Here is a 14,731-nt window from a genome sequence, read left to right on the forward strand (position 1 = left end):
GTTTTTCTCTAACAAGGAACAGACTAAAAATATTTCCAGACTGAGGTCAAGGTGACTCTGCTATGCTGGAAGGATATTGAATTCTCCAAAGAGAGGAGATTAATAATTTAGAAAGTCAAAGTTTTACTACCATTTGATCATAACACAATTTTTTTCAAATCCAGCATTTTTAGCAAGACCAAGGATTTTTAATAACTGAGGGAAATGCATTATTTAGGGTGTGTTAGTCTCAGCAGTGCAACTTTGCCTAATATTTGTTCCAGCTGGACTACACAACATGTAAACTTCATTAGTTTCATTCATTTATGATATGGCAAATGTTAACCTTACACTGCCAGTACAGAAATCTGTATTATTTGTTTTAAAATATTATTCTGATTATATTACTGCAAAGGCCAGGGGTTTTAAATTAATTTTATTCAGGACATTTTATTAAAATTTCTTATTTAAATTAATGTATTGAAATTATTTGTGATACTGGCTCTTCAAATTCTGAACTTATTTCTGCCTTTTATATTTCCCCTTTATTAGACAATTAGAATTATTGCAATCATGTCTAAAAACTGTAAACTGCCTCAAATAAGTTTTTAGCCCTTTAGTTCTAAAGAAAATTAATTTTCTGGAACAAAGTGGATGGAATTAGACCACATGCAGCAGCACACACATATCCCTCCTGGAGGGAGAGCTCCTTCAAGCACTGTAACAAAGAGGAAGAATTATGGGTGGTTTGTAGGTTTGACTACAAAGTGTGACTGATCAAGTGGTGGAGCACTGAGGTCTGTTCTCCTGCTATTTTCATAGGTGCACAGTGAGGTGTTACAATTTTTCATTATACAAGAGGCTCAGAAGATTTGCATCTGGATAAGCAAATTTTCTTAGCAGCAATATAAATTGTTTTCAGTGCTTCACACAGTCATTTAAATGAGTCACTGGAATTACCAATTGAGTTTAAAGAAAATTATCACTTGTTTTGGTTCATTTGTATTGTGTATTTGGAGGGTCATGAATAAGAAATAATATTTGAAGGAAGAAAAGCTTAACCTTAAAGTGAAACAGAAGTGGTTGGATAGCTTAATAATTTAAACAAGTCATGTGTTAAATTGGAAAAATAGATAGTGCTCACTTTCTCTCAAACTTTTTCGCTTGGATTAGTAATTTCATTTCAGCATTTTTAAGTATGTTTTGAGGACGTGATGTAGATTTTGTTCTGTTCCGATTGCTCCTGCTGTTCCCAGCACAGAGACAGCTGGGCAGAATGCTATCATTAAATTCTGACCAGGTGCTAATAACTTATTCTAATTTGTTTAGGATTCTTCAGGAACTCTCTGGGTAGGCAGTTCTAACTGATCAAAACTTTTCCTTCAGTCCAACACATCCTAATACGAGCCTGTTGAAACTCTTCTATTCAGCCTCATCTTCAAGTCACAGACAGCTTTCAAGACTGCTGAATATTGTATAAAGTGCTTGAGAAAATGACATTGCTAGACCCACCTGTTCACTTCTCCAAACATCAGGCAACCTTCACAAAAACCATTCTTTGCTCTTCTGACACAGCAAGAGACAAGTGGAAGGGCACGGAGAGAAGCTGATGGGGAAAAATGTCAAGAAAGTCCTGTCAGTTTATGACCCAAAAAAACATAAGGAAAACATAAAAATATCCAAAGGAACAAGGGAGCTCTTACCCTCTATATCCATCGATGTGAAAAAAATGGTGAGCATTCCTGGCACAAAGAATGGGTGAATTCCAATCCTGGGAACATCCGGAGAGGTTCTTGCAAGAAACAGCGGGGTTTTCTTTTCTGTGACAGTGCTGGCTATGCCAAATAGAAAATTGTGCTATGCAAAGACAGTGCTTAGGCAGCTGAGGATGAACCAGAGACGGAAAGAATCCACAAATACACAAAAACCTGAGGTTTTTTTTCCTAGAGATTACTAGGAATAATACTGAGAGAAGAGTGTGCCACCTAATTAACTGTTGGGTAGCAGGATAATATTAATGGGGACAACTTACAGCAGGTTTGTGTGAACATGAGATTAATTATTAATGAGGTTTTTATCAGTTACACAAAAGGAGATGTGACCATCAAGTAGTTCTTATCAGTGGTTTCTTCTCACAGAAAAAATCCCTGCAATAAACCCTGCAGTCTTTGTCCCTGAGATTCTTGAGAGCCTGAGGATAACCCAGGCTCCTCAAACAGAGATGCAGAACATCTGAGTAGCTGAAGGATTTTATTGATAGCTTTGTTTTCTTTTGCAATAACTTCTCCAGAAATAATGCCTCCTCCATTATGGCCAGGATTTTGGGATAAACATTTACCTGGACTGTACAATTTGTTAGTAGCTACAGTTAAAACAAACAAAATTAAAACGAATTCAAAATACATTTCTTCTTACTGTTTAGTGAAGCCAAATATTATTATTTGTTTTACTGCTGAAATCTTCTTGTTTTTTAAAATAATGTCTGTCTAATAAATTTAATACATTACATAAATTGTTTCCCTTTTGAATTATCACACTGTTTTAGACAGTCACAGGAGGACTTGAAAGGAAAGAAATTTAACTGTACAGATGAAATGTTAATGACTTAACTCCAGAAGGAAGTTGAAATACGAAAAAGAAAGAAGAATGCTAGAGAAAATTGATCATGTATCTTCTCAGACAGTAGGGGGAAAAATGCTTTTTTTTTTTTTTTTTGCACTGGTTGTAAATGGAAAATAGAAATAGACAAGATTTTAAAGGTGCTATAGAAAAAAAAAAAAACAAGACACCTTTCTGAAGTGTCAGATGTTGAAATAGTGATATCTGATGCAGGCATTTCAGAACTTTTCAACAAGTGCTCTGGAAATTTGTGCCACAGGCTTTCTTCTAACTCTATAGTGAAATCTCAGAACACTAGGCTTACTTTAAGGACAGTATGGCATCATCCTGCTGGTTCTGGACTAGTCAAGGGGTGGATTAGCTGCCATCACCATGTGGCCAGCACGGTGCTCTAATCCCGGACACGGTCACTGTGCAGAACTGTGCTATCACAGCACTGCCTGACACAGACCCCACTCCTGCTCCTGGCTCATCACTCCCACTGCCTGCCCACACCCCATTCTTGGGCAAATCCCATTCTTGCATGGCTCAAAGGGAAACCTCTCATGGACTCTGCATCCCTCACCTGTTTTTGCTCACCTTTATTGTGTTGTATGCAGAGCTTTCCCTATATTTTTGTGTGTGAGGCTGAGGCTGATTATCTTTTGGGGAGCTCTGAAAGAAGTGTTTTTATTACTTTCTGAGTGACCTCAGGCATGTACAATTAAAGTAGTTGGTGCAGGACATGGACATTCAATATTCAGAAGGCTCTAGTGATCTCCAGTCAGCAGTGCACACAAGTGACAGCCAATGCAATAAAGTCCATCTCTGAAACAGAGCTAATACCTAAAAGAATCTCAGACTACGTTATTTTTGGTAGCCAGTTTTTCCTTTCATGATAAAGAAGAGTGAATTTAAATTTCTAATCATATGATGAAGAAAATGTGCTCCATCTTCTGTGCAGTAGGGTGGGGAAACAGCTGAAAACTAATACAGTAGAATTTCTGACAATTGTTTAGACCTTAATCCTCTGTCCAAACTTTTACAGCACTGCCTGAGTTGTTCCTGCCATTTCACACCAATAACAGTTTAAAATTTGTTGTTTGTTTTTTTGGGCTTTTTTTTTTCCCATATTACTAAAAAGAGCAGCTATGAAATGAAGCCAGACACAAAGTGTGAAATATTCTGTACCAGGTAGATTCCACTTGCCATATTAAAATTAATAGTACTAACACTGCTGACTTTAATAAAACCTGAATTTCCACATTGAATTCTATCAGTTCCCATGAAATATACAATATATCAGGGACTAAAAGACTACAGGAAATACCATACACACAGGACTGCCAGAAATGAAAAAAGCTTTAAAAAGGGAAAAAAGTTTTAAAGAGTAAAGAGTATACATTTTAAAAACTCAATAAATAAGTTTTCAACAGCTCTCCTGACTATTAAGCATGCAGTATGCTTTGTGTACTATAAGCTTTTAAGAAAATAGCTACAGCTTTGAATCATTGCTAACACAGCATCCCTACTTTTTAGACAAGGAACAATTATTTTCTTCTCCTGCTACTCAGCTGCAGAAGTAATGATGGAATTCTTATACTCTGGTGCTTGTTTTAGACATAAATTTTGTTCAACAAGGAGAAACAAGATAGGAAGCCTTATTTTGGGGGAGGCTTTTTTTCACAGCTCTAAATTTTGTTCTGTTTTGCAACTTGGCAGGTTCTAACCTAAATATGCAGCAAATAATTTCTTAAGGGGTCAGTACAGGTGAGGTAAAGACCCTCTGCTTCTTCTCTTCAGCCATTTGGAGCTCATAGGAGAGAGATATTTAAGAAAATGGGAAAGAGATATGTGACTTTATGCAGTTTTTATGACATCAAGTCCCTAATGCAAAGAGTGAATAGAATGAAAAATGCATGACTTTCTTTTCCCTGCAAATGTAACACTTTTCCACAGTTATAATGAATGTTATTTGAAAGTATGTTATGCTTTTATCAGTAGCACTACAAGACTTCTCAGCATGCATTTGAAAACAGTTGCATGTAAAACTTTACATCATAAACATTATTTTCAGGAGCATTTGACAACAGATTCTTGTAAGAAGTGATTTTTCTAAACTTTAAGTCACTCTGCTAATCATAAGGTATTTGCTTTTCTCTCATTTCTGAACTCTGTGTATAAAGGCAAGATTATAGAATGAGAAGTTTATATTCAGTGCATTAACTACCTTGCAACAGCATGACCATGAAATATGCTGTGCTCTTCCCAGTCAGGAACTGATGGCTGTGTGTTCCCAGCTGGCACCTTTTACATCCTTTACTCTCTAAAACGCTGATGTAGTTATTTTCTGTATGCAGCCAAGCAGTCCCACAGGCTGTAGGATGCTTGGATGCATTCCCCACTCCCACACTTCTGCTGGGCAGGTCCATTGTGAAGGATGTTATCGCCATGCAGGGAGCGTTCCCAGTCAGCTCTGCAAACATTGCCTCTTTGCCTTACAGGACATGGCCAGGCAGCAGGGATGAAACCTGCTGGTTTTGGACATGCTGGATAAGGAGGAACATCTTGAAAGGGGGAGGAGGGTTCAGTATTCTTAAGTACAGAGTACAAGTCAAGAGACTTCTCAAGTACAGGAGGGACATGAAAGGCCAGGGTTTGGGCAGAGAGAGAGCTGGTTGAACTGGGACAGGATAGAACCTCCTGTGGGAACAGGGAACATACCTGCAGCTGGGAGCAAGCTTTCAAGCTTTGAGCATGACATTCTTAGAGATGCAGAAACACCGAGTATTGCTGTGCAAGCCACTGCCTATTGTTGGAATTTTGCACTGAATTTGCCTTTTGTTTGTTTTTCCTCTGCAGATTTTTTTAGTATTGCTTAGAGACTATGTGGGGACATCAAAGATTCCTGCTGACTCCCATGATGTGCTTACCTGCTCTCTGCTTTTCTGTTGAGAGAGTCAGTCAAAAATCTGAGACAAAGCACATATGAATATTCATCCAAGAACTAATTCCTCCCTTGTGCCTGTAGTGACCTCTTGCATCTTACACAGAAAGTACAGGCTTTGAAGTGTAAATAAAATTTACATTTACTGACCTAACACTGAGATGGTAACACCAGGCCAGGGAGCAGGATTGGAGAGGGAGCGGACGAGAGCTGGGACAGATGGAGTGTAACTCCTCCAAATCGTGGCTTTTGCTGCTTTGCCAGTGGAGGCTGCTGCCCTGCACAATCCAGTTACCTGCACACAGTGGCTCGTAAGGCTTTGTAGCTGCTGGTGGAGGTGATGGCAGTAGTAGCCTTACAGATATTTTGCCGTTCTGGGGGAAAGTCTAAATTGCCTGTGCCACAAAGCTGACCCTACTATCTTTGTCTGAACTTTCTTTAGACTGCAGAGTCAGCTGTGGGAAATTTGTCTATCGTTATTTTCATTTGAAAAGCTGCATTATCCAGACTTTTCTCCACATAAGTATATATATCCTTTTTTTCTTTTATTATATACTTTTCCTCATGGAGATGGGTGCCTCCTTGACTACTGCATGGATAAAATGGAATAAATAATACAAAAAATAGAAATCTAAAAAATTTTTCACATTAATCAGACTTGTATGTTTCTGATCCATGGTACTCTTTGCTTGGAAGAAATTATGTCAGGTTACTCTCTCTGCTATCATCCACAACTGTCTGCAGAGCCCAAAGCAGTTTACTTTCCATGTTTTAAGAAACTATTTTTTTATGTTAAACTAGAATTCCCTTTTTTTTTTCTTCCTGACATGTCCTTTTGCTCTGCCTTTTTGAAATTTTACCATAATACTCTGTACTAAGTGCTCCTTATCCTTAGGCTTTTGTTGTTTGGTTTGACAACCTTGAACTAAGGTGCATTAGGATTTTGCTGAAGAGGCCACCAGAAATGTATATTTTCACCTTTGGTTGTGAAGGAAAGTTTTCTGTCACAATGGAAAGGAATGATTATTGCTCTGACACGTGACTGTAGGTGTCACAACGAGCTCTCCTAGTCTCTCTTACATAAAATTCTCTTGTGCCTTACCTTGTTCAGACAGACTGTCTTGGTCTACCTCCTTGAAAGGAGGTTCTGCTATATCAGTCAGTTCTTGCCCCTCTTCAGCTTCACTCTCCACCTCTCTGGCAGGCAGGAGATCAGGTGTGGTGAAGCTTCCTGCTGTAGCCAGCTCCACTGGGGGCTCATAGCCATCGGTGAGCAAGTCTTTGCCAGCAGAATCATCTGCTGGGGGAGGCAAATAGGAATCCTCTGATTTTGGAGGACTGCTGGTGCTACCCAGAGCACTGAAAGGCACTGTGAAGCTTGGGTGGTCAGTAGCAATAACTTGGGTGTATGGGTATCTGTCCTGGAATGGTTCTCTAGAGGGTTTGGTAGGAAAATCAGGTTCAGATGTAATAAAATTATTAAATTCTTCAGGGATGCTGATCTCTTCACTCAGGGCAGGGCTTTCAGTTGTAAATTCATCAACAAATACATCTCCTCTTTGATCCACTGTTGCTGGACTGGGATAACCTAGTGGGAGTTCTTCCTAAAAAAAGTTTTGAAAAAGCAGCTTTCATTAATATGTTTGAGTTTCATTGCTAAAAAGGCAATAATCTTTAGCCACGTGAGCTAGAAAATAGCTAACATGGAATCATATTATGGGTTGGGTTGGAAGAGACCTTAGAGCTTATCTAGTCACATCCTGCCCGCCATGGTAAGTGACATCTTCCACTAGACCAGGTTGTTGGTCAATGCCACATCCAGCTTGTCCTGGAACACTGACAGAGCTGGGGCATCCTTGACCTCTCCAGGCACCCTGTACCACTGTCTCACCATGCTCACTGTAAAGAACATCTATTATACATCTAACTTGAATTTCCCATCTTTCAGTTTGAGCCCATTATCTCCATCCTGTTACTACAGTTCCTGAGAGAGTCCCTCGCCAGCTTCCCTCTAGGACCCTTTCAGATACTGGAAGGCTGCTATGAAGTCACAGGATGTGTAAAATGTTTGGCATGTAATGCTAATCACATGGCCTGTAATTTAAAAAATGAGAAAAGAAAGATGACCTTAACTAGCCTTGTAAACTTGTCTCTGTCTGTAATTAAGATCTGCTACAGACCTGATGATATACTGTTTACTTTGTAATTAAACCTGGAAAAGGTAATCAAAGCAGTAATAACCTGTAAATGCTCTAAACATTATCTCTGTTGCAGTGTAACAGCACAGCATTCATCCTTACAGCATGTACAAAAGGCATATATGTTATTCTAGCATAATGAATTTTTTGTGTGTTTATGTACCTCTTAGCACTGTTTAATTTCTTTTCCTGTGGAGAAATAAATAAACATGAAAAACATTATTAACCTACCAAATCAGGGCCTGCCAGAGGAATAGTGACCACACCTTGGATATCATTGTCTAAATCACTAGGTGGTATAATAGTTTCTGCAAAAAAAAATCAAAAACGTTACAGAGAGAGAGAGAGAGGTAGCACAGAACACTTCAGCATCATCAGCACATTGAAAATTGATCTAAACACATAAACTCAATAAAAAACCCCAGTACTTAAATGATCTGCATCAAAAAAATTACTTTTAAAAATCCATGTTAAGACAAAAAAAACATCAATTCCCATTCAAAAGACCATTATGAAGAAAACAATTTTTTTTATACACCATTCTTCATATGGTTTATTTAGCATAAATGAGATAGGTCTGCAGAGAGCTGAACCAAGGAGGAATGCTTAAAATCACCTGAAGTGTGAAGCCCTCAGTTAAAGCTGCATGGGCTATGATGACTCATTATATTGTGTTCATTAAGCCTAAACTCATTCCAGTTTTACCCTGAGTCCACACCACTGTTAACGTCAGTGTTTTGGCTTTAGCGCTCAAGTTGCTCCTTTCATCTCTCAGAGATCTTAGAAGTACTTGCATGCAAACTGCTTTTTCTAAAATTGGTTATTAGAATTAACTACTGGGAGAAAGTTGATTAAAATATTTATTATTGAAGTGTTCTTTTTTTTTTCTTGGAACTTTTAATCTACATTAAAGCATGACACTTTATTCTTACAGAAAGTATTAGTTCAACTGAATAAATTTTTTTTAGGGCAAGAAAAGGCTGCTGTTTGCAAATGAAACACTGTAGCTAAAATTCTGTATGGGTTTTGAGGCTGTTACAGTAAATGCACATACAAAAAAATATTTTAAATTATTTTTCCCTATTTTTTAACGCATCTCCCCAAAAGTAGTTTGTTAGCTTTGCAAAAATCTTTGATAAACTAGAAAGGGATATTTATTAGCTGGATTACTGAACAGGGTGCAGACCTTCATCTTCTGCTGGAGGTTTTCACACCCAGCTTGTCATCTGCACTCCTTCTGTGTTTCAGAGTGTGAGTGAAATAAATCTTTACTGATTTTATCTTGGGTTCAAATGCTGTGTGCCAATCTCCCTGATGTTTCTGAGAGGTTAGATGGTTTGCTTACAACCAAGACAGAGCTTTCAGAAAGCTAGTTTTATGTTAGGGGCAGATCTCACTTTTTTTCTTGTTAAAGGAAGGAGACTGTCCATACTGGGAAGTTAAAATGATACAGTGAATATTCATAGTATTTATTTTATTTTTCTCCTCTTAATGATCTCGGTGTGCAGAATATCCAGATTTTCTAAACAAAAAAGCCAAGAAAAAAAATCTAATATGGTTGCAAGTTAGGCTGTATAATTATAAAGACTCATTTTACTATAAAATTTAACTTATTTCCCTACGCCCTTTGGATGCTGTACAACACCAAGGAGAATGGGCTATGTCAGATGAAAATCTATTAAAGAAGCAAAGGACACCTTACTGAAATTGCATTAGTTTGGGAAGGCAGGATTCAGGCTTGTGCCTGGCATCTGCCACCTGCTTTACTGACCATCAGTAAACTGAAGTGTTCCAAGGTCCACTGGCAGGGACTGGTCTTCATGGAGTGCAGTGGCAACCAGCTGCTGAAGGTCTGTTACTGTCAGTTTAGTTGCTGATATTTCCCTCTCTTCAACTGGAGAAATTGGTATTTTTTCACTTTCAACCTTATTGGATCCAATAGTTGAGATGTCATCTGCTGTGCCTTTGGTTTCTGAGCCATCTCTCTCAAAGTTCACCACGTACCGTGCTACTGTGCTGCTCGACCTGCAGCAGGGAAAGGTAGAAACACCCAGAGCAGCAAAATCAGGCACTGGCTGAGAAATGATTTTATACACAAACAAACAAATGTGCAATCATATTATCTTCTGTAAGAGTGATGCAAATGTACTTATTTCTAATGAGACTGTCACCTTCAAACTACTTTTCCTTCACCTAACCCTTTTTTTTTCCTATGGATAACTTTTAATAAGGACTCTCACATTGAAGGAAACTGGAAAAATCTTCTAACATAATCTAATTTCGTATGACTACTCAGAAATCTGTAGAACTTCTAATGTAGTCTGAAGTCCTTGACTACTGATTCAAATAGCTATAAATGCACACTGGGGTTATTAGAAGCCATAATTGCATTAATTATTCAGGAACCTATGAAAAGGGATTAGATAGTTCATAAAACTGCAGATAAGCAAAAACCTTATCATAACTGAGACAATTTTTTCATTCTTTTTCTATGAACAGCAAGCTAATGTGGCAAGCAAAGCACTTTTTCCACAATGGGAATTAGCTTTTCCAAGTCCAAGTGGGTGTGTATGGCCTCTCCCTAGATGTTCATGTTTAACAGAAACCTCAAATATTCACCATTTTTAATACATCATACATGTTAAATTCACCTAATTAAACGAAAAATAATGAGTATGTTGTAAACATTTCTATTCCACTATGTTATTTTTTTTACAATGTCAAATAACTAGAGAGAAGAACTTCACTTTAGTATGTGCCATGCATTTGCATTTATATGACATTGCAAGAATTCAGGGAACACATTAGACAATTCTTCCTTCTAAAGCATGAGCAAAAGAAAAATTCTGGGAAATTGCTAGACAAATTATTCCCCAGTAGCACTTTTAAGTAACAACAACAATAGACTCTGTAGCTGTTTGTATTACCAGTGAAAATCTCTCTGCCTTTTATCAAGCAAGTAACTGGTCTCTTTGCTATTCTATCTGGTTTGATAATGGAGACAACAAATCAAATTCTACATCCTTATTGGAAATATTGTGTACATGGGAATACAGCTAGGAAACAGCAGATCAAAAATGAAAATTTGAATATAAAGTTTCCCTACTTATTTTTCACTTTCAGTATATGGCTGGTATAAATCTTTAGTCATATAAATGTGAATTTTCTTAGGTTAAGCATTTTCTTTCTTTAAGAGACATCCTGACAAAATTTGATTACATGAAAAATTCAGATTAAAGTTAAAGCTAAACCTGACACTTTATATCACAGATTGTATACTTAGGCAGAGCACAACCAATTCACTTTGTCACATCAAGATAAAAACATTTACTCATTTATCTATGTGCTTCATAAAATTATTAATAACATTTTAATTAGTCTATAAAACGATTATGAGTTACAGAAAGATTACCCATCTTTCTCCTTCTTCTGTCTTCATTTCATCGCAGAATAAAGAGTGTGAGAAGGGATTGCAAAAGAAAGAAAAACAAAGATTCATGTATACCAGTAAATCATTTAGTCACACACATCAAAACCATCTTTTGACAATTTATCTTATCTTCTATGTGTCATCTATAATTTTTATCTCTGTTTCAAAATGACAGTCTACTCTCCATCTGTTCACTTTTTCCCTCCCAAACAATGGGAAACACCATGGTTTGTGTGGGGAAAGAGGAATTTTACTTTACCATGGCAGCTTGAAACATCAGCTTTCCTGCTCCTGTCATCAAATGGTGCAGTTTGAGCCCTGTCATTGCTGCTCTCTGTGGTGGCAGTGGGCACTTGGGGCAGTAATTTCCATGATCACGGTTACCACACACGATACCTACTCTGACTGTAGTCACAGGGGTAACTTGAACCATTAATTACCTCTGGAAGACATGTCTGTGTTGACCTTCTACATATAACACCCAGTTATTTTTCCTTGGTGAGCTCTCCAGAATACCTGTGATGTTGTCTTTCTTCATTGCCTTGTGGGAATTGCTGCTAAAATATGCAGTACTGTGGCCAAGGGACAATGGACAGCAACAGCCATCTCTGCTGATCTGTAGCTCCCAAAGCTGAATAAATTACTGGATAATGGGAATCAATCAAAATTTTCACACTGATAAATGATCTCTCATACCAGCTAAGTCCAAGGTATGAAACTAAAATGGATCCCAGACCTCCTGGAGTCACAACTGGAATCAATTAGGTATTGCAAGTTGTAACTATGAGATGCTACTACAGATTTTCTCTGCTTGTACTGCAGCAGACAGCTTTTTGGTTTATTAATTTCAATATAAAAATGTAAGGAACTAATTTTCAGACTATTTTTCTCTTCTCTCTCCTTTTCCCCAGCAATTTTTTGCAGAAAGAAATGCTAGGAAGAAGGATGTTTTTGTCTAAAATTGCATTGCAATATGAGTGTTCTTCAACATGTATTAAATATTGCTACAAGTACTGAATGTTCCTGATGCTGTGCCATAAGACCACACACATTTGTCTTTTTTCCCCACTCTTTTTCCCTTTTTGCAGTTTCTTACTATTAGTTATTTGTTTTTCATTTGATTTTTTGTGCAATGTCCTACCCCTCCTGTATAGATTCTCTACTGAAAAAGTACACTAGAGGTTGTGTTAGTAGTAAACACACAAAGAAGCTAAAACTAAAAGAAATGTCAAGACAGAACACAAATTTACTGAAAAAGTGAAACTTTTAAAATTGTTTGAAAAGCCTGAGAAACAACTACTGAACAAGTTTTATATGTGTGAACATGTATCCTCCTGCAACCCCCTCTTGCCAAGGCACCTTCATTGTGGCTTATGAAGGGCAAAAGCATTGTCAGCTAAATAATCATCCTGCTCTATTTATCTTCTCATTTTAAAAAGTCCTTAATACAGGGCTGTTAACAAACAATTCAAAGAATTTATTGTATCCTTCAAGCTTCAGGGAATCAAGGCTACTCTTACTAAGTAATTCAAAACCTCATAGTCTCACTTTTTTGCACTTCCTGTCATATTGTCCCTATGATATTCCCATAAAATTGCTTTCTGTTTACAGCAACACACACCCCACTGCTCAACAGGTCTCTTACTTTTTGTAGACAAGAAGAAAGAGCAGAACCCTAGGAGCCAACAAAAAAGAAAATCCCCTTTTCTTACTTACTTGAATCCTAAGACACGGATTTCTTTGAATCCTGGAAGTTTCTCAAATATTTTTTTCATCTATAGAAAGCCATAAAAAATTATAAAAGAAAATCAGCATAAGATCTATGAGTAAAAGGCAATCACAAGTTGACTGCCTAGACAACTTTTTTCGTATTTCAGACAGAGCTTTAGAAAACAGTCTCAACTGTGCTCTTTTGGGTATCATAATTGCTCAGCTTAAACACAATATTTGCTTTGCATATACTTGTTGTATTACCTGTCAATAGGCAAAAAGAAGCACAAAATATTGCTTTTCTTAGTAATGTAATTATGCAAACAAGTGATAATCTATTTCATAGCACAGTAAGTAAAACAACATGAATCAAATGGTTTTCTCATTTTCAACATTTTTGGTTCATGAATAATTTTGTGATTCAAGTCACCTGTAAATTGTTAATTATGTAGAAATATTAAGCAACTGCAGATGTGCTTAGATTATTTGACAAATCATTTAGAAATTAAACAGTTTTAACTGTCTTGTACAAACAGAATAACAACATATTTTAAATTCTAATGTTAACAATAGTACAAGGTATTGTAATTGTAATAGTACAATTACAAGGTTTTTAATAGAAGAGGCATTTTATGTGTAGTAAACAATGTCTGCAGGCACTTTTGTCTGAGGGTAATACTGAAAAGCTTCAGAGAAACCATTTTTGCCAGCTCTGCCAACTCATCCTTCACCATTTCACTACACATATCTGGAAGTGAACCAGGAAAGTGTAAGAGCTTCCACTAAGGAGTACTCATGAAACTGATGAGAAGCTTTAGTTAATTTTACTATGAAAACCTTTTGGGAACCTCAAGTCATTAACTGCTATCAGTTAAACTGATAGCTAAACATTCAGTTAATATTATTAATTGTATGAAAATACCACAGATGTTCCAATTCTTACATAAACCATGGTAATGCGCAATTAGTGTATGTCCTTTGAAGAACCATTCAGACAACAGCAGATAATTACTTTTAACATTTATATTACGTTTCTCATTAGGTTTATTGTAGAAATTAAATTATGACAAAGTGCTGTCCATGAATTCCTGATTAAATCTGAACAATGTTCCTAAAGTTATTCTGTTCATCAGTTATCTGAGGCTTCTGCTGATGTCACAGATGTTGGCCTGTTAGCTTGGTGGCTGAATAAATGGCTTAAATGAGGGGATAAACTGATACTACACATGAAGGAAACGTGAAGGTCTTTAGAAAACAGGAATGACCTGTTTAAAGTGAGGGCAGTAGATTCTAATCCTATTTTGTGGTGAAGGTAATTTCACAGTATGAACCTCAGCTAAGGTACATAGTCAACATTTTTGCATTCACTAAGCGTCCCTACCTGTAGCTGAAATTTGGCAGCCAGCTGTTGGTACTCCGGGGAGCTGGGGTCACTAAGTTCAGCTGTGTACTCCTGATCAGTGAGAGTGACACTGAATTCCACCATTTGCTCCACAGGCAGTTCAGGGACTGCATTTGTTCCCAGCTCCTGGGAAAGAAAAAGCAAGGACAAAAAGAGAAGAAATAAAACTAAGTGATTTTTTCCCCTCCACAATTCAGTATTTAATAGGTAGAAATGCCCCCATTTAAGCCCACTCCCAAAGTAGCTTTCTGAACTGTATTCAACAAAAAGGTGAAAGTACCTAAGTGTATCTGTTGGCTTAATTCTTGTCTTTGCAAACAAGCTTCTATTACTTAGAGGCAACTTGACAGTTACCTCTTTCATATGCATAAACAAACATGAGGAGAATTTTCTTGCACAGAGGCTGTTACCAAGTCTTGGTACCATCATCATAAAGTCATACAGCTTTTTCATGTTCAGAGGTTTGC

General features: G+C 37.2%; 1 protein-coding gene across 2 annotated transcripts in view; it reads right to left on the minus strand.

The window, feature by feature from the left end:
- IMPG1 (interphotoreceptor matrix proteoglycan 1) overlaps nucleotides 1–14,731 on the minus strand; it is a 54,272-nt gene that overhangs the window by 19,758 nt on the left and 19,783 nt on the right. For both annotated transcript variants that reach the window (XM_086876346.1, XM_086876345.1), the window contains exons 7-12: nucleotides 14,244–14,390; nucleotides 12,869–12,927; nucleotides 11,135–11,155; nucleotides 9,494–9,747; nucleotides 7,954–8,030; nucleotides 6,627–7,128 (exon numbers count right to left, since the gene is read on the minus strand). In XM_086876346.1, the coding sequence (XP_086732472.1) occupies nucleotides 6,627–7,128; nucleotides 7,954–8,030; nucleotides 9,494–9,747; nucleotides 11,135–11,155; nucleotides 12,869–12,927; nucleotides 14,244–14,390 (1,060 nt within the window). The remainder of the gene's footprint in view (nucleotides 1–6,626; nucleotides 7,129–7,953; nucleotides 8,031–9,493; nucleotides 9,748–11,134; nucleotides 11,156–12,868; nucleotides 12,928–14,243; nucleotides 14,391–14,731) is intronic.

Source organism: Cyanistes caeruleus, chromosome 2 (assembly GCF_971803275.1).
Source record: "Cyanistes caeruleus chromosome 2, bCyaCae1.hap1.1, whole genome shotgun sequence".
Lineage (NCBI taxonomy): Eukaryota > Metazoa > Chordata > Aves > Passeriformes > Paridae > Cyanistes > Cyanistes caeruleus.